The sequence below is a fragment of the Schistocerca americana genome, chromosome 6 (genome assembly GCF_021461395.2).
Source record: "Schistocerca americana isolate TAMUIC-IGC-003095 chromosome 6, iqSchAmer2.1, whole genome shotgun sequence".
Lineage (NCBI taxonomy): Eukaryota > Metazoa > Arthropoda > Insecta > Orthoptera > Acrididae > Schistocerca > Schistocerca americana.
The window spans coordinates 198,840,969-198,861,737 of record NC_060124.1 but is presented as its reverse complement, the minus strand read 5'-3'; the positions used below and the strand labels follow the sequence as shown (position 1 = coordinate 198,861,737).

The 20,769-nt window shown below is 39.3% G+C and overlaps 1 protein-coding gene across 1 annotated transcript in view; it reads left to right on the top strand.

Annotated features, from left to right (window-relative positions):
* LOC124619488 (malate dehydrogenase, cytoplasmic) overlaps nt 1-14,012 on the top strand; it is a 30,366-nt gene extending 16,354 nt beyond the window's left edge. Inside the window, exons 4-5 of the mRNA XM_047145902.1 lie at nt 8,471-8,695; nt 12,964-14,012. Of these exons, the coding sequence (XP_047001858.1) occupies nt 8,471-8,695; nt 12,964-13,071 (333 nt within the window). The 3' untranslated portion in view covers nt 13,072-14,012. The remainder of the gene's footprint in view (nt 1-8,470; nt 8,696-12,963) is intronic.
* The last annotated feature ends 6,757 nt before the right edge of the window (nt 14,013-20,769 follow it).

The window sequence follows — 20,769 nt, the reverse complement described above, 5'->3', positions numbered from 1 at the left end:
TGATGCATCAGAAGAGAAATTTTTCAGTTTGAGTTTGCCCACTTTAGACAAAATTATCTATCTATATGTGAATGAATGGCACACTATTACTGGTAAATGGTAATGACAATAACATACAAATAGTTTACAACAATTAAGTAGCGCGCACACACCCTAAAGTGCAGTCAAAGGAGAACAAAACAAGTTAATAAACTCTCTAGACTTAACAGTGAGACATGATATCAACTATCAGAGGTTTCAGATATGTAAGGAACCCATCACAGCAGGCATTATCATAAACAATCACTCCCATCATCCAGATTTGCTTAAATATGCGTTCTTCAGGTCCATAATTAATAGAATCACAAAATTATCACTTGATACAGATACCATACAAAAGGAAAAAAAAAAACATTGCGATGCATAGCACAGCAGAATGCTTTCAACCACACAGTGGTGCTCAGACTATACGAGCAGTACACACAAGCAAAAACATGCTTCATATATAAAGAAATAATCCTAAAAAAGAGGAAGGAATCAAAAATAAACCTACGTACATCACAGCACCATGCATCGGTCAAATTTGAAGAGAACTGAACAATCTATTCAAAAAGATGAGAAAAACTAGCCCGTACCAATAATAATTTGAAAACAAAAATTCGATCAGGAAAAGCCAAAGTCTTTATTTTTTTTAATGCATGGATTTACAAAATCTCTGGCCTCAGTTGCTGGAAATTTTACATTGGACAGATGGGTAGAAATCTCAGAATAAGGTTTGAGTAACACATCTGGGACTGTTGGAGCAATCAGGCTTCATTTTACATGTACCCACAAAACCAAAAACAGAAAGCAGCAAAAATAGAACATTCAGTAGATACTCTACATAAGGTATACAAAGGACATAACAAATATCGTAGAACTACTTGAAATCTGTACTCACACAGACGTGTACCAAAACGAAATTCCTAAAGCAAAAACGGATGAATTTCGATGTTTTGCGACACTTAAATACAACAGAATACTCAGCACAAAAATCTTTGTACAAGAAATGAATAAATTGTAGTGGTACAGTCTACGTAATGTATTTATTGCTGTTTTTTTTTTTTTTTTGAAACTTATGATAAACATGTAAGCATCACAGGAGAAAGCTGTTGAAACACGTGCTATTATAAATATGATCACATGCACATATGCAATTTTCCTGCAGTACATGTTACTGTGACTACTTTGGTTAACATTGGATATTAGGCGTCATAGGAAGGGTCTGTGCACCTTACATGAAAAGTGTATTTATTCATCAACCACTAATCATGTACATCTCTCCCTCCCTTTCTATTCTTTGTAAAGATCATGTTAAGTAGATACACTACTTGTTTCAACTGTAAGTATTAAGATTCAAAGTATAGCTTTGGGAATGGCTCATCAGTTGACAACAGTTCATCACTTTCTTGTAAGGGGCAGCAGTTCTTGATCAAAGAAACTGACAATGGTTATCTTTATTACCTCCCAAAGCTTTTTCAATGCAAGAACACTATGATAGGGCTCCCAGAGCAGCTTACAATTTTTATCTACAATTACCTATCCCTTGCAGTGTTCCACGTCTGGGCAGGTTCAACCTGCAGCTACCAATATGTATACGGAACTTTGGTCTCTCGGGGATTGGTTCTGAGTGTATCCCTCTCCACACTGCAGGAGGTGTGGGAAGGATAGGGGTAAAGAATGCCCTACCACTATCCTTCTCACCCTTCCCACAGTGGTATTCCACCACCCACTGAACTTGCACAATATCTTCATCCTTCCCTACACAACCACTGCTTCCACCCCCTTGCCTTATGACTCATATCCCTGTAATAGACCTAGGCGCAAGACCTGTCGCATACATCCTCCCACCACCACGTACTCCAGCGGTCACAAGCATCTCCTATCTCATCGGACACAGGGTTACCTGTGAAACCAATCGTGTGGTCTACAAGCTAAGCTGCAACCACTGTGCATGACAACCAACAAGCTGTCTGCCTGCATGAATGGCCACCGACAAACTGTGACCAAGAAATAGCGGACCACCCAGTTGCAGTATATCGTACATTCCTGTAATCCTTCTGGCCTCAACATTCGTTAGTCATCGTCCTATATCCACCTATCCCCACTCCATAATAGTACAGCCCTTTATTTCACCAATGTACCCACAGTCTTTTTACTTCCTCCTTTTCCACGGCCACTCCCCCAAATGTCTAACCGCCCAACTGCACCTAGCTGCCCTACCCTCTCTTCATCTCATCCCTGTATGCTCTCACAAGCAGTGCTTTACGGTCTGTCAACCATACCCTGCTATTCCACGCCCTCCCCTGCCCTAGTCGCCTTCTTTTGTGTGTGTGTGTGTGTGTGTGTGTGTGTGTGTGTGTGTGTGTGTGTGTGTGTGTGTGTGTGTGTGTGTGCGCGCATGTGTGTGTGTGTGTGTTTAATTCCAATGAAAGCCTATTTGGTCGCAAGCTTATTTGACAATCTTTTCGTTGTCTATCTGCAACTCAACATATCTACTATATGGTGCTTTGCAATCTATCATTTCCGTAATACTCTCTGCATGTTACTTGCATTTACCATCAAATGTGTAACCTCAGCAATTGTTAAAGTTCACGTTTTCTCACACCATTTTGTTCAGGGATGTAGAGTGAAGAAATCAGTAAGTTTGGTCAATCATCAATGAACAGTTTCTTAATACCCTTGTTATTGAATTCTTTGCCTCCATCACATCTAAAATGTTAACAGCATGTCCATTAGTTTGAGCTTCGTTAAAAAATTATTTCAGCATAACATATTTAGGAAAGAAAATTCGACAAATTTTAATTAAATCATGTTTTAAAAAATTTAATATCGAGCACCTCCAGGCAACTCTAGACTCAACAGTACATTGACATATGCATGGATTAAGTCGCCAGTAACCATGGAGTAGTTTACTTGTTGTTTGAATGGTATTTTGTGTCTCTTTCCATTGTAAAATTCGTCATTTCGATCTTCTGTTCTTATATCAGTTTCTTCAAGATTTTCTTGATGTGTTGTTTATTTTGATTACCAAATTTTTCATAGATTGCTCTTGTCTGGCCTAACAACAAGTACAGCCCGTTTTCTATGTAGCTTGTCACATCTGTGGTACCACTGACTTTTCCCGAATCCTGGCGCTTTTATAGTCAAACATTAAATTGCAGCTATTATATGCAGCTGCTCTGCCTGAAAAGAAATGACCCCCTGCAGCAGACACACACAAAACAGTTTTGCACTTAAACAGTGTACCATTTGTTCCTTTGTCTAATTTTGGTATCAACTGTTCCTCGACCAAATGCACGTGTACCTTGTCTTCCGAATGAAATCACTTTAGAAATATCAAATTTTCTGTGCAAGGGGGGGATCATTGTCCAAAAAGCTGCATCCAAAAATGTGATTTGTCAGGTCATATCTTGATTTCTATTGATCAGAGAGAAAAGGTAAAGTGTTTTGGCTAACCCTGGTCTTAGCAGCCATTTGTATGCGTATCAGAACAACGGGCATACTGTAACTATCCTATAGTACATAGTCAAAATTTGAACACCACACATTTCCTCCAGCCCAGGAAGTTGAAGAAATCTATTGGTTCTTTTGCATTAGATGTGGTTTAGCGTGGACCTTCGGGAGCTTATAAAAGGGCATCCCGAGAAAACTCAGAAAAACTACACTTTTAGGTACGAAAAGTACCAATTGTGCGGTGTGGTCACATCTGTTACTTCTGATTGTGGCAAATCATCAAAATTTTTACCATATGCTCTTTAGACAATGTTCTTGAGGAACTTTGAAACTTTTTTTTTATATCATTATCCCTTCCATAGGTTCATAGTTACTGTACTTCAGCAGCTAATATATGCATGTAATATTCAGTCTGGGGTGTAAATGTAATTTTAACTGTCATAGTGAACACTTGGCAAGGTTGTAAGGTTATTGTAGGGGTTGTGATGTAACCACTTTTTTTACCAGTAAAATTTTGACGTACCCTCTCTGTATAATGGGAACTGATGCTTCCCATAATAAAAGAAGTGAAATGAGTATGGCAACAAACAAACTGCCTTTATTTAGTTGCATAGGCGGTACATACCTCCACGAATTTAGAGCAATTAAGGGAAAGATGGAAAACAGATAAAAATGACGATTCAACAAATACATCCAAAGTGGTACTACAGTGTCAAAAAATGGGCTAGAAAGGGTCTTAACGTGCCTGAAAAGAATTTAAAATGGCTGCAGTCTTTCCAGTTTTACATAATTTTTGGCAAATTCAAAAAAAAGTCCAATAACTTTCGCTTAAGACACAAATCATTAGCCGGTCATTTTTGGTGAATTGTGATCAATGAGCAAAGTTTCCAAGACAACATAAAGCAAATGGTTTTGTGTTAACCTTGTCTGAGGCATACTTGTTGTGTGTATGTGTCAAAGTACACACTTCAAAAAAAGTTTTGCGTCACCTCAGTTCCAAGAGATCCAGAACCTCTACAGAAAATTGGAATAGAGATCAATATAAACATCATTTCTGTCCTTTTTATTGCTCGTCAAAACCACACATTGCATGTTGTACCACCATACAGCAAGACCTTCAGAGGTGGTGGTCCAGATTGCTGTACACACCAGTACCTCTAATACCCAGTAGCATGTCGTCTTGCATTGATACATGCCTGCATTCATCGTGGCATACTATCCACAAGTTCATCAGGGCACTATTGGTCCAGATTGTCCCACTCCTTGAAGGTGATTCGGCATAGATCCCTCAGAGTGGTTTGTGGATCACGTTGTCAGTAAACGGCCATTTTCAATCTATCCCAGGCATGTTTGATATGGGTCATATCTGGAGAACATGTTGACCACTCTAGTCTAGTGATGTCGTTATCCTGAAGAAAGTCATTCACGAGATGTGCACAATGGGGGCACGAATTGTCACCCATGAAAACGAATGCCTCGCCAATATGCTGCTGATGTGGTCGCACTATGTCGGAGGATGGCATTCACGTATCATGCAGCCATTAAGGTGCCTTCCATGACCACCAGCGGTGTATGTCAGCCTCACTTAATGCCATCCCAAAACGTCAGGGAACCTCCACCCTGCTGCACTCACTGGACATTGTGCCTAAGGCGTCCAGCCTGCCGGGTTGCCTCCAAACACGTCTCCGACGATTGTCTGGTTGAAGGCAAATGCGACACTCATTGGTTAAGAGAATGTGATGCCAATTCTGAGTGGTCCATTCGGCATGTTGTTGGGTCCATCTGTACCACACTGCATGGTGTTTGGTTGCAAAGATGGACCTCGCCATGGATGTCGAGAGTGAAGTTGCGCGTCATGCAGCCTATTGCGCACAGTTTGAGTCGTAACACGATGTCCTGTGGCTGTGCAAAAAGCATTATTCAACATGGTGGCCTTGCTGTCAGGGTTCTTCAGAGCCACAATCTGTAGGTAGTGGTCATCCAATGCATTAGTAGCCCTTTGGCGGCCTGAGCAAGGCACGTCATAGACAGTTCCTGTCTCACTGTATCTCCTCTGTCCGAACAACATTGCTTTGGTTCACTCAGAGACCCCTGGACAATTCCCTTGTTGAGAGTCCTTCCTGGCACAAAGTAACAATGCGGACGCGATCGAACTGCAGTATTGACCGTCTAGGTACGGTTGAACTACAGACAATACGAGCAGTGTACCTCCTTCCTGGTGGCATGACTGGAACTGATTGGCTGTCATACCCCCTCCATCTAGTAGGTGCTGCTTATTCATGGTTGTTTACATCTTTGGGCGGGTTTAGTGACATCTCTGCACAGTTAAAGGGACGTGTCTGTGATACAGTATCCACAGTCAACATCTATCTTTAGGAGTTCTGGGAACCGGGGTGATGCAAAACTTCTTTTGATACGTGTGAATGTTGTGAAGTATATAAACAAACTATCAGAACTTAACAGATCTATAGAACTATTTTATATATAAGCAGCACACCCTGCTTCAGCTGTGAAAAAGAAGGTAGCCGGGAGAAAATGCTCCTATTGGAGCACAGAAAAGGCAGATATGTTCCTCTTTAAAAGTCTTGGACAGGAAAGTGGGGAATCAGCTGCCTCAGTCCTCACTCTGCCTTTCTTGCCAAAAATTTTGCAATGCGAACATGTTCACACTTTCTTGTGCTGAAAGAGAGAAGCAGAGAGACAGTGCTGGTGGGAGAGAGAAAATACCAAGAGAGTGAGAGATAAAGGGATAGTAGCAGTGAGAGCTAACGAAAGAGAAGACCATGGAAATGAAAAATATGAATGAGTGGAGACCATATGTAGGTGGGGGAGGTATGTTCTGCATCATCCCAGATCGGCGAACTTTAACACACAGGTATGGTGGAGGATGCGTTTTTGACCAAAATTTTAAACACTTTGGTGTAGAGGAAAAAGTAAGTTGGAACCTCTAGAATTTTTCAGCTGCCGAGTTGTGGTAGAGACAGGGGCAATAGGAAAGAAGACAAAAGGAGACAGTGTGAGAGGGGAGACAATGGCAGTGGCATATACTGTAAATCAATGGATACAAAGGAGACAGTGGTACAGAGACACACATAGACAGTGGCAGTGAGAGGGAGATGCTGAGTGTGAAAGCGTAACTACAATGAGAGACTAGAGTGTTCTGTTTTAAGAACGTGAATATATCTGCATGTCAAAAATTTTGGTGAAGGTGGAATGAGTATGGAGGCAGCTGGTTACTGACTTTTCTGTCAGAGCCTTCTACAGAGGAACATATTTGCCTGTTTCATACTCCAACAGGAGCATTTTTTGTGCTAAGCTTAATACATACAGTTCTTAAATGAATTAATTATGTAAATGCCGTTATTGACTTGTCTGGTATATGGAATAGTAATCTCTACAGTTAATAAAATTGTAACCTACTAATGTCTGTACATAGGAGATATTTAAGCAAACTTAATATGAGGGATCTTCACAATAGGAATGGGAGCCAAGACAATTATTTTTAAGAATTTTTGTCTGTTTGTGTGTGTATGTATGTATATTTTTACATGCATCAGACATAAACTACTGCACGAAATTGGATGTGGTTTTCACAGTTGTATTGTTGGAGGTATTAACTTAAAATCTTGTATGTTCCATCTTGATATGGCACCTAGAAGCCAATTTATCTTTACATACAGTGTGTTTCCTTTAACTTGGGTCAGTAAGGGGAAATCAGAATCCTAGGAGATACAGGGAAACTGTCTTAGGAATCTTTAGGTGCTTTTCTGTGAAAAGTAATTTGACCATAATCAAATTTTTGGTCAAGCATGAGTTGTCCATGAAAATGAGAAAACTGGCAAAAAAATTTCTATACAAATCGACTCAGTTTTGTGTAAGAATCATTTCATTATAGGCGAAGAAAAAATTGGAACAGCAGAAGTTTTATAAAACTAAACTAAATAAATCAGGATATTTTTTATCATGATAATGATGTTAACAGCTAAATCCTGTGATCCATAAACATTCTTGAATTCATTCTTGAATAAATGCAACTATTATCATAGATAAGTTTGTCGAGGAGTAGTAATGCCTTCCTTGGTATTTCATACTTCGAATATACAAACACATCAGTTGTTAACCGATGTGCCCATTTGATAGCTTCATCTTCAGTTTTCTTATATCCGTGTATCTCACCAATAATAAGCTTCAGGATTTTTAAAAATTTGTATGGATTCAAAATCCATGGGAACAAAGTTGCAGACAAAAGCTAGTTGTAGATAAAAAGGACCAATAGATAAATATGTAGTTGTCATTTGTGAATGTCATGTATTCCACTGTGTAAGAAGTTGAGGATTCTTATGTTGACACTGACATGCATCTATTTCTTGATATTATTTAACAACATGCCTGTATTTGAAAGATATAGATACTGACGATGATGAGTATTAGAAATGAGTATTAGAAATGATATACATATAGGGAGCATGTCCATTTCAACTCACTGCTGCAAAAATTGAAACTGAAATTTCAAACCAAAGTTGAAGGCTTTGTTCTTGACAGACTCCTGCACTCTGTAGGAATATCCAAATTTCATTTAAACCTCTAAAGTGGGTAAAGTGCAAAATTGTTTTTAGTGGCTGTTTTCCCATTCCTATTTTTATTCAAATAAAATTACCACTTCATGGTGTTTGTTTGTTGTTGTCATTGTTGTTAAAGCCTGTGAGGTATTATTTTGAGATATCTTAAATATGTTAACCTTTGTGACAAACACTTGAATGTACAGCATTTGTATTTAAGGAAATTCTGTTTCATTTTCACATCCATCCAGTCTGTTATCCTTTCCTTCATCACTGTAGGCTTTGTGAGTCAATCTAGACAAATTATTTGTTGCTGAATTATGTACATATATAATTTTTTTTTTTTTTTCAGTGATTTAAAATTTTTACCTGTTTGTTTTATATATTCTACAACGAATTGCATCCCTTGTTCTGAATTTCTGCTTTTGGTATTTTAGACAGTTCAGAAGCGTGGAGCAGCTGTCATTTCAGCTCGTAAGATGTCCTCTGCAATGTCTGCTGCAAAAGCTGCTGCTGACCACATGCATGACTTGTGGTTTGGCACAGCACCTGGCGAAGTTGTATCCATGGGTGTTATCAGCGATGGATCATATGGAGCTCCACCAGATGTTGTTTTCTCCTTTCCTGTTACTATAAAAAACAAACAATGGGAAATTGCTCAGGTATGTATCACAGGTCCAGTCTGAAGAACTGTATTGTCATTCTTCTGACTTGACACGAAAAGGGAACAGTAGAAATTAACTGATAAAATAGTGCATACAAAAACTGCCCATACTTAAATAAAATATAATGGGCAGATTTCAATAATTTGCAAAAATTATAAAACCATGACAGCACATACTCTAGATATTTTTCTAAAACTACCTAAATTCTTGCTTCTTCACTCCAACAAATAGATATAGTACACAAATAAAACAAATACTGCGGGCAATTTTTGCCACCCGTTAGTGGTGCTAGGGTTAAGTTATCTGTGTCTTTCTTACCAAGCTTGAACAGTGTACCTTTGTTTGATAATACACTTTCTTTTCTCAATTATGGCTAAAAATAAAACAGATATAATGGGGGTGGTAGAGGTAATAATTAAAGAATTGAAGAATTTGGATTTACCCTTTGGCTGCTGTGGGCATTTGTACACATCCTGCTCCACCATTCCTCAGGTGCTATGGATATATATAAGCGTGTCGGTTTGGTTTCCCTACAGTGCTATGAATGTCTGTATGCTTTCTGAGCTGCCGACCTGTCACTGCTACAGACGAGTTAAAGCTTAGAGTATTTATCATGCAATGTATGTGCCTCATTGCATTCTATCATGTCCAAGAAGTGTCATTTAGATATCTTGAATCATTTATTAGGTATGAAGATTGTGATAATGTGATTTCTGATGTGCAAGGACAGGAATGGGTGCGTAGCGCACGACCCTCATTTGAATATAAAACCCAATAACTCAAGTGCAAATGAGATATTGTTCTGCTCTGTTTTAAATAAACTTTCGATATCTTACCTGCATCTCGTGCACTGTATGAGCTAGTAACAACCATACACAAAGTTTACGCAATGTGTTTATACCTCTGCAAAATCTTTATAAACGTTCGTGCAGTGTTTCAGTTAATTTGATGCAGCACACTAACTATGGTGTATAACGAAAAGAAATGGTCCTTTATCAAGCAAAGATATCAGACTGTAAGATGTACAGAAAAAGGAAATTTTTCGACCTAATAGTTTTCTTAACCCATTTCTGAGAATCCTCTGAGAGAGCGCAACAAGCCTTACGGGCACAGATTTTGAAATCGCCTGTTATATCTCATATTTCCAACTTTAGTGCCCTAAATATAATCAGTGGCTTTCATGGGAATGTGTAAAAACAGAAGATATCAAAATGGATGCTTAAAGCACCTTCTCACAAACACACAGGAAACAAAATGTAAAGGATAGAAATTTTGAAACCATTACTGAATGGTTGGTTTCCAGTACATAAATTTTACTGAGCAGTAAATTTGTGCAAGAAAACTCCAATTTTAAGTCACTATTTTTTGCTGGTGTCTTTTGCACTCACTCAAAAGTCCCAGCTTTTACATTCATAGTTTGACATCCTTCTGCAACCCACACAACCTAATTGGGGAGGTGGGTGTAAGACCATGTCAGCTGTGCCTGTCAGGCCAATTGCATACAATGGAGGTTCAAATCTGATACGTATATCGAAGCAGCGAGCAAGTCCACATTGACAGAACTGGGCATATCACGTGCGATCGTCCATCAGATACAAAATCCAGTAACTTGAGACTGAAATGAGATACTCTTCTACTCTCAATTTTAACTGAAATTTCGATATGTTAGCTACATTTCATTCCGTCCAATGTATGAGCTAAAATCAACCATATGCAAAGTTTGTGGTGCTTTTTTTTTTTACCTTTGCAAACTCTTCAACTTTCTGTGCAGTGTTTTACCTAATTTGATGTACTGCTTTAATTTTGGCAGATAACAAAAGAAATTCAATTATTTATGAGTGAAGGTATTGGACTGCAAGATGTGCAAAAATCATTTTTTTGTCTAATAGTTTTTGAAATAACAGATTAAGTATTTCATATTGCCACAATGCCATCTCTCAGCACAGGCACCAGCATTTGGCAAGCAGTGCAGCCATAGCCAAAGATGCCTCAGCACGAAATGCCGAGCGCACATCTGTAGCAGCGAAAGAGTTAATATCATATCTTGCAATTTGGCACTGTTTGTAGAGAAACACACTTAGTTAACAACTTCGACTAAAACTGAAATCGAGATGAATAAATATTATTAGATGCATTTATAATTGTGAAAAGTAGGTTTCCATAAATTTGCAGAGCTAGATACTTATTTTATTTTGAGGAAGCTGGTAATAAATATACCATCTTCGCTTCCCTCTGTTGTCATTACTATAGCTTTACACAGTTGGCTGAAATGAAATGGTGACTTTCCACATTCAGAAGAATCCATAGAAATCATTGAAAGTTGAGTAGTTGGCTCATATTCATTTGATCATTAGGGATATGTTTATACATAGAAGTATTTTATCAAGTTAAGCATATTATGCATTTGGTATTCCTGGTCTGTGTATAGTTTAGTGAATAAAATTGCATTGTATGTTTGCTGCACAAAATTAACTTCCAGATTTTATTGATTTTTAAAATTCTATTAATGCAGTGCATTCATTTCTTTTAATAAAGAAATGGGAAAAAAATTAATCATTTTATCAGAGTGGTTACAATTCCTTTAAAACAGTTTATTAATGTGTGACAAAATTATATACAAGAAAGTCTTCACACATGTGCTCTCCCACATACTCTACCATTGTTTGTATTTCATTTCTGTGATTGTCACGAGATTGCACTGGACCGTGAAACAGTGCTGTTGGTTACTATGAATCTCCCACTTTAATACTTGCTTGAACACATTAATGCTAGATGAAGTATAAAAAAGTTACTTTCCCAATCTTTCATTCTCACTCCCACTTACTATACTTATAAACTGTACTACAAAAATGATAGCGCTACTTACCATAAAGATGACGCCTCAAGTTGCAGACAGGCACAATGAAAAGACTGCTACACGTTAGAGCTTTCAGCCAAAGCCTTTTTCAGCAAAGAAAATGTGCACACATTCATACAACCACTACCACCAGCATCTCCAACCGGAATGTGACTGTCAAGTAAGTAGCAATCTGGAGTGGTTGGGGTAAGGGAGAGGGATAGCAGAGTACAGATAGGGGAAGAGAAAAGCACTGTCTGCCAGGCCATTCAGGGCCTAGGTATTAGGAGGTGGGGGCCTGGGGGGGGGGGGGGGGGGAGAAACGGAGAAGATATTGTTGATACTCCAACCTGGAGTTTCCATTACGCTATAAACTATTTGAGTACTCTCTCTATAACTTCAAACTGTATGTATGCATATTTTGTTGACACTAGTTTTTCAAAAGATTTGGTGAATGTATCAAAAGAAATTGCAGTTTTGTTTTGATCGTGGCTTGTCATTTTTAAACAAACTGTCAAGAAGAGATGAAAGAACAGTGAATCACACTTGAGCAGTAACTGAATGCTGCTAATGCTACCAAATGACTTAAAAAATCATTATTCCCTAGCAGGTGCCAAATTCCCGAGATAACATCTTTATTTATTCGATTTTCATTCTGATCAGATTTGGACCATTTACAGAGTGAATTGTGGGTGTGTGTGTGTTCTGAACACATTACTTTGTACACTGTAACCAAACTCTTACCATCAGATTCAAGGGAAAACTTAATAAATCAAGGCAGTGAGTTAAAACACACCTGAGATTTTGAGCAACAAACTTCAGACACTTCATATTTATAATTCTATTTAGGGAATCATGTGACAGAACGTTATATTTCAGTATCTCACATCTGAATTTAGAATAAGATTGAGATGAGATGCTGGGATTTGTCACTGTTTGGATCTTGTTGTAATACAACTTAGGAATTTCTTCAAAAATAAGAGTGCAAGAAAACCTTTATTAATAGATACAATTTTCACTTCAAAAAACATTTATGATACAGAACTCTGTTTGATAAGAAACTGCTGTAAACCATTCCCATCTGTGGTTTCAGGCAACAAAGAAAGTAACTTTTTATAGAGAAGTGCTGTTTATTCAAAGAATGAAATACTTTTAGAAAATGTGTTGCCTTTGTGTACAGTTCTAATGTAGAAAGTCGCATATCTAAGATTAAAATCAATGGCACTTTAAGATAAATTGCAATTTTAGAAATAAATGACTGGATGCCTAGATATGAGATGTTACTGTTGTAGTTTTGACTGTCAGATTGTCATCTAAGGAGGCACAAAACAGTTCCTGTAGGTATATTTTATTTATTGTGCAATTTACCTTAATGTAAGAGTTGTAGTCCATTCAAATGCAAATTTAAATGTTTGTATTTATGATACAGGGACTGCCACTGGATGATTTTGGTAAAGAAAAATTGGCGATTACTGGCAAGGAGCTACTGGAGGAACGCACTGAAGCACTTGCCGTATGTGAATCTTGCAATCTGTAGGGAATTGCAGGACGAATTAGTAATGAGGGAAGCGCAGTGAGGTCTCTGGATCAGTGAGTCAGACCACTAGTAAAAGGATTACATTGCTTTTCATTATATTTAGTGCCAAAGATAGTGAAAGGAATATGTAAGTTATTGCATTTTCTTGTTTCTCATTCCCAGCTTATTGGCTCAAGGAAGAGTAAACTAAGGTAGTGTTACATCAGTGATACTATACTCGCAGCTTTTAATAAGATTGACACTGCTTTATCAGTATATATTTGCAGTTCAGTGGGCATTCCAGTGCTGAAAAACTTGCTTATATGGTTACTTTTTATGTGCATCGGTAATACGATTTCACATTGCTTTCTCTTTTATACTCCAGTTTTTTTTTTTTGCCTTTTAATTATTGCTGTGCGAATCAGTGTAGCTTAACCTCCCACCCCCCCCATTTTGATGGATGAAAATGTAATGTTGTTTTATAAATGTCAGAGGAAAAATAACCACCTGTTATGTTACAGATTAGAAACTATTTTTATGTATATAAAATGAACTTCCTTTCATAAAACATGGTGCAATTTGTATGAGATTTTACAAAGGTTCCTAGGTTCTTCACTAGATTAAGAAGCTGTTATATAACTGAAGATTGTGATACTCGTTTTGACAATTCTCACCCACTGCCAGAGGCTGTGTGTTTCCCTACTGTGTTATTCTTGTGTTAATGTACTCGCTGACAGCCTCACATCACACCTTTCCAGGGTCCATTGTGCAAGCTAGTTATGAGCTGTAGCTAGTGAGATACACCTAGGTAATATGAATACTCAGGTAGAATCAGTTCCATATTTTTGTTTTAAAATGATGTTAAACATTGGAAAGAAAATGTTTGTTTAAAATCTTGTTAAAGTTTATATGTATATAAATTTGTTATTTCACTTTGGGAATAAATTTGTTAATGCAGTTGATCTTTGTTTCACCTTGTTTCATTCACTTACATCCAATGTAAAAGTGTCAACAATGTAGGAAAAGACAGATTGCAGCTTAACGCAAAGAAGACTTGTCAAGTTGCAGTCGGGCACAATTAAGAAACTCATATATAGTTTTTGGCCACAGCCTTTGTCTGCAAAAAAAAACACCACACACAAAACCTCATGGACACACAACTGCTAACTCCAGCATCTCGGGCCAGCATGCAACATCACACTTAGGGTGCAAGCAGCAATCTGGAGTGGGTGAGGAAGGGGAAGCGATAGTAGTGTACAGGTGGGAAGAGAGACGAACATTGTCTGGAGGAGTGTGCAGGGACTAGACTGCCAACAGGTGTAGTGTCAGGAGGTCGTGGGGCAGGAAAGTGGAAAAAAAGAGCAAAAAGGGAGAGGACCAAGGAAAGACAGGCAGATGCATTGGCAGAGCGCTGCAAATAAACGGGTGGGATATGAGAATGGGGACAGAGGGGGTGGAAACTATTGAGTGGAGGGTGTGAGGATAGTATAACTACCGTAAGTCGAGGCTGGGATAATTATGGGAGCAGAGAATTTGTTATAAGGATAACTCCCATTTGTGCAGTTAAAAAAAGCTGGTAGTGAAGGGAAGGATCCAGATCACTCGGGTAATGAAGCGCTCATTGAAATCAAGTGTATTATCTTCAGCTGCATGTTGTGCTACAGGGTGGTCTATTTTGCTCTTGGCCACAGTTCAGCAGTGGCCGTTCATCCAGGTGGACAGCTGGTTGGTAGTCATACCAATATAAAAAGCTGTGCAATGATTGCAGCAGAGCTGGTAAATGACACAGCTGCTTTCACAAGTGGCCTGGCCGTTGATGGTTTAGGACAAACCTGTGATAGGACTGGAATAGGAAGTGCTGAGTGGGTGGATTGGGCAGGTTTTGCATCTGGACCTTCCACAGGGATATGATCCCTGTAGAAAGGGGTTGGGATTGGGAGTGGCTTAGGGATGAACTTGGATGTTGTGGAGGTTGGGTGGGTGACGAAACACCACTTTTGGAAGGGTGGAAAGTATCTTGGGTAGGATTTCCCTCACTTCTCGGCATGATGAAGGGTGTGGTTTAGTTGTTCCAGTCTGGGTTGGTACTGAATGATGAAGGGGACACTCCTTTGTGGTTGGTTCTTGAGGGTATTAGGAGTTTGAGGGGAAATGGCACAGACGATCTGTTTGCAGACTAGTCTGGAGGATAGTTCTTGTCTGTGAAGGCATTGGTGAGACCCTGAGCATATTGAGCAAGTTAGTTTTTGTCACTGCAGATAAACTGTCCCTGGGTAGCCAGGAGAGGGATTTTTTTGTTGAGGTGGACCACGTGAAGCCGAAGGGGGGGGGGGGGGGGAGATGTTGAGGTTCTGAAGGAACAAAGATAAGGTGTCTTGGCCCTGAATCTAGATCATGAAGATATCATCAATGAACCTGAACCAGACTAGGGATTTGGTGTTTTGGAAGTCTATGGAGGACTCCTCTAGATGGCCCATAAAAAGGCTGGCATAGGAGGGTTCCATGCAGGTGCCCATGTCTTTTCAGCAGATTCGTTTGTATACCATCCCTTCAAATGAGAATTGTTGAGTTTGCGATTTTATGGAGCATGTAGGAGGTGGGGGTGCGGGGTGTCATAGGGGTGAGGAGGGAAATGGATTGAGTGGAGACTGTTTATTTGCAGGCCTCTGCCAACGCATCTGCCCATCTTTTCCCACTCCTCCCCTTTTATTGCTCTTTTTTTCCCATCTCCGTGCCCCACAACTTCCTGATGCTGTGCGTGTTCACAGTATAGTCCCTGCACACTACACCAGACAGCATTAGTTTTTCTCCCTGCCCCTACACTACTATCACTACCCCCTCCTCCCCCCTTTCAAGATTACCGCTTTAATTGTGCCTGTCTGCAACCTGACGTGTCTTCTTTACGGTGAGTAGCAATCTGTCTTTTCCTGCATCGTTGATATTCCTACCTGGAGTTTCCATTGTTTGATTCAATGTAAAAGTATAAAAGATGTCATGTAAAAGTATTATATTCTATAATATAATTGCGTAGGCTTCCGCGGCCAGAGTCAGTCGACATAAAAGTGACCAATAAAACAAACTATCTTTTTAATATTATGACGTTATGGCATGCGCAGTGAACAATAACAACAAATATAAGGGCCACTGCATAGCTAGAACGCACCAGTAGATGCAGAAGAAGGCTACTGCAACTGTGGCTGAAACATTGTTTTTTTCTCCAGCAGCAGTAGTTTTATACCAATGATGCGGTTCCACACCCAAAAAACTTTTATGTCTTATATTCTTTTCTGGCCCAGGATAGCCAGATAAGGTAGCAAAAAGTTGAGTACCTTTATCAAAACTAACTTCAGTGACGCTCATTCTAAGAATGAACACAAGGTGGGGATAGTAAAAGTGGTGGTTTTTTTCCAGTTTCATTACTTTAAGCAGCAGCTGTTATCAGTGCTATTAAAAACAAGTGGCGCAGAAGTAGTTGATCAAACAAAGAAATCTGTGTATTTCCAGTTTGTAAAAAAAATGGGAATTGACATTGACTTCAAAACAATAATTCATTTGAAAATAATATTGCCGTGAGGAAATATTATAGAGTATCGAGTTATATTATGTACCTGGATGTTATAAAAGCGCTTGTCCGCAAAAGTGGTGAGCAGGGAATGGAGGAATTCTCTAGTGTCATGAACATAAAAATAGAAAGAAAAAAAAAGATTACACGTTGTAATAGATAAAGCATTCATTTTTGGTACACAGAAGTATTTTTTAACCTAAAAAGGATTCAGATATACGTTTGGTTTTTATGAAACTTATCTGGTGAGAAATTGCCATATAATCGTGAATAGAATGATTCGTGCTCAATAGTATTGTGATGATCAATATTGCCCTGTACCTGCAATTGAAAATCGCATGATACTTCTTTTTAAAAGACTCATTGTCACAGACTTCCAGGGAATTCATGGCTGGGAGTATAACAAGAATAAAATAACTTTGTTAATGACAGTCGGAAACAGTTAGGTGCAGTCTTCAGCTTTGCAAGGCTCTGCATGTAGCTAAAAACATAATCACAATGAGCACATGCCACACAGCAAAAACTTGTGATTGGCTGGTGGCTGATCCCATACACTCAGTTCACTGACATGTCAGATACAAATTTATTTTAATTTTAGCCAGTGACTGGTTAATAGGCCCATACCACTCAACATTCTGAGTCAAGACAGATAAACTTGGATCATGAAATTTGGGTACACATGCTTTGAAAATGAGGACCTTTTGAGTAAGACTGACTCTCTCTCTCTCTCTCTCTCTCTCTCTCTCTCTCTCTCTCTCTCTCTCTCTCACACACACACACACACACACACACACACACACACACACACACACACACACACCTCTCTCTCTCTCTCTCTCTCTCTCTCTCTCTCTCTCTCTCTCTCTCTCCACACAAGGGCTAGTGGGACAAAACTTTTGATGGTAACTAGAGAATAGCCAAAAAACATTTTACTTATGGTCTGCTGTCCAGTTCCTGACATCTCAACAACTTTGCTGTAAAATAACTAGTTTTTGTATAACTTGAAGAGGAATAGAACTGAAACCAGCTCTACGGTATCAAAAAGTTCACCTAACAGCACCTCGCATCATTTAGAATTGAAAGGCAATGGTAGTTCCTAGGTAACCAATTGAGTTATCAGCAGGTAATTTCAATAGACATTTGCTTGCTATAAAGTGAATAGTTTATAAAGTTCAACTTCCAATGCAGTATATAATGCAACGAGCGCACACTGTGCAAGAATGATTAATGTCTGGTAAAATATACTGCACAATGTGAGAAAACATGTATTAGCACAATGTAGTATACTGCATTCAAAGAAAATCTGGTGTCATAATTTGGCACCTATAGATGTTTTAATTACTTATGTATAACAGAAAAGTAGTCATGTTGTCAACTATAATTTAGTAAAAACTGTGCCTTGATATATTTACTCTTTCTGTGTATATTTTGGTTGGCCCGTCTTAGTTGCTCGACAGTTGGAATGCAACATTATTAAAAGCAAAGAGGAAGTAGATGAAGACAAGATGGAGGATGCAATACTGGAAAAAAGCCTGTCAGTACTGAAAGACTTAATTTGAAACGAGGGACCTGAGTTCTGTGAAGTAGCTATAAGCCTTTTCGAGGGTCCTAGGATCGTCAAGATTTTCTGCAGCTCAGTCTGGACGGAAAAAATAGGGTCATAAAGAATTATTTTGTTTTTCTTCCATTCACACTGAGCTGCAGGAAACCCTGAAGAGCCTTGGCCCCTCAAAAGGACTCTCAACTGCTTCCTTAGTACTGTATACCCCCCCCCCCCCCCCCCTGCACTTTCTACCTACTTCCCAAAATACACATATGCAACCATCGTGGCCATCCCATGGTAGGTGGCTTGAAAGTACCCACTATACACACTTCAACCATGGTTGACCAGCACCTCCATCCCCACGTATGCAGCCCCATAAAGTAGACAGAACACACCAATCACTTCCTGGAACAGCTCAGATTCCTTCCACTCTCACCCACCTCGAACCCTCCTTCTCACCTTCAGTGCAACCATGCTTTACAAAGACATACACACAGCCACTCAGCCTCAGAACACTACTTTTCTAAATGGCCACTTCAAAGCCTTTCTAAAACCACATTTATTGTCAACCTATTAACTTCATTCTTACCCATAACTGTTCTATGTTTGTGTGCCAGACTTACAAACAAATCAGGGGGATGATTCTAACCCGTGTCAGCATTTTCACACAGAACAGTCATTACTCGCAACCCAAAAACTAAGCCCTGTTGGCTTGGTATCAATTACATCTTTGTGGTCTGGACTCGGGGCAAAGAAGAATTCCTCTACTTCCTGTAAAAACTTAATGCCTTTTCCTAGCTCGAATTTGTCTGGTCCTTCTTTAAACACAAAGCCATCTTCCTTGATGTTGTTGAACTCAGCCTCAATCAAGCATATACCTCAACAACTACAGCAATCACTCTCTCAGCCTTTCCTCTCCTCCATCTACCTTACAGATGTTAATTAGTTAGTTTCAGGTTCCATGGATCATTTGCAAGATTAATCATAATGATTTGGAACAAGTTATTTTAGAGTTGCATCGTAAATTGCTTTCTAAATGCGTCTGCATGCTGATCATGTATAACTTCTTTTTATTTAAGTACTGATGTGAACTGGTAACTCCTGCCCGCTGCCTTGTACACATTGTAATAATAGAAATTCTTCTATGGAATAGGAGTTATCAAGGAGAAACCTCTTCAGTTTGTTTTCAAATTTTACTTTCCTGTCTGTCAGACATTTTGTATCACTGGATAAGTGATCAAAAATTTTGGTCGCACTCCACAAAGAAATCTAATGAGCAGCATCCTTGTCTCACCCTCTGACAAATACTGTTCCCCAGAATCACAGTTGCCCTCCTCTGTCACGCAGTACTCCCCAGACCTTGAATATCTCAAAATGTGACTGTGCCAAGACTATGATCTTTTAAAGTCAAGCCCTGAAACGAGATATGACTTTTCAAACCATTATCCCTACCACAGTATTCCTACCTATGCTCTCACCCCTGCCGTAAAACCTGCTCCATGTACCCGCCCAATACAACTCACTCCAGACCACAACTGATATATCCTACCGTTTCAATGGCTTGTGAAACCATGCGTATTGGTTAGCAACTAGCTCGTGTACACTGCACAGCATTCTATATGGTCAGGACCACCACAAAAATGCCTGTGCGCATGAATAGGCATAAAAAAACTGCCACCCATTACCCAGTTGCTGAACATGCTCTACTCTCTACAGCATGACTCAAGGGACTTGAGTGCTTTCTACACCACACAGGCTGTTTGGACCTTCCCACCCAGTACTAGTTCCCTGAACTGCAGAGATGGGAATGTGCTCTCCAACACATTCTTACATCTGGACGCCCTACTGGACTAAATTCTGGTTCACACATACCCTCTCTTATTTTATACAGGCTGATTATAATTAAAGTTTCAGTTTCAAAACAGTGTCAGAAAAGAACAACCACTGCTCAGAATGATGTCAAATTTGAACATTACGTTAACAAAGAAGGGGGAAATGTTATGGAAACAAAAAACAAAACAAAAAATGAAAATGTTACCACTAGATAGCACTGCAACTGGCAGAATATGCGAAATGAGAAGTGGGGTGCACTACACGGCTGTTCCTCAGTTTGTGTCAGAGATGCTTGGTATAACCATCTCAATGCAGGATCGCTCACTGTTGGTAAAGCTCTTTTACAAGAGCGGTGAGTGCACACCAGTAGCTCTGTGGACTCTCATGGGTATGAAGAAAAAAAAAAAAAAAAAAAGAGGTATTTGTCCGATGTCTGCCAAGGATCTGGAGAAAATGATTGTTGCTGTGGTCTTCAGTCTTGAGACTGGTTCGATGCAGCTATCCATGCTACTCTAACCTGTGCAAGCTTCTTCATCTCCCAGTACCTACTGCAACCTACATCTGTCTGAATCTGCTTAGTGTATTCATCTCTTGGTCTCCCTCTACGATTTTTACCCTCCATGCTGCCCTCCAATACTAAATTGGTGATCCCTTGATGCATCAGAACATGTCCTACCAACCGATCCCTTCTTCTAGTCAAGTTGTGCCACAAACTCCTCTTCTCCCCAATCCTATTCAATACCTCCTCATTAGTTATGTGATCTACCCATCTAATCTTCAG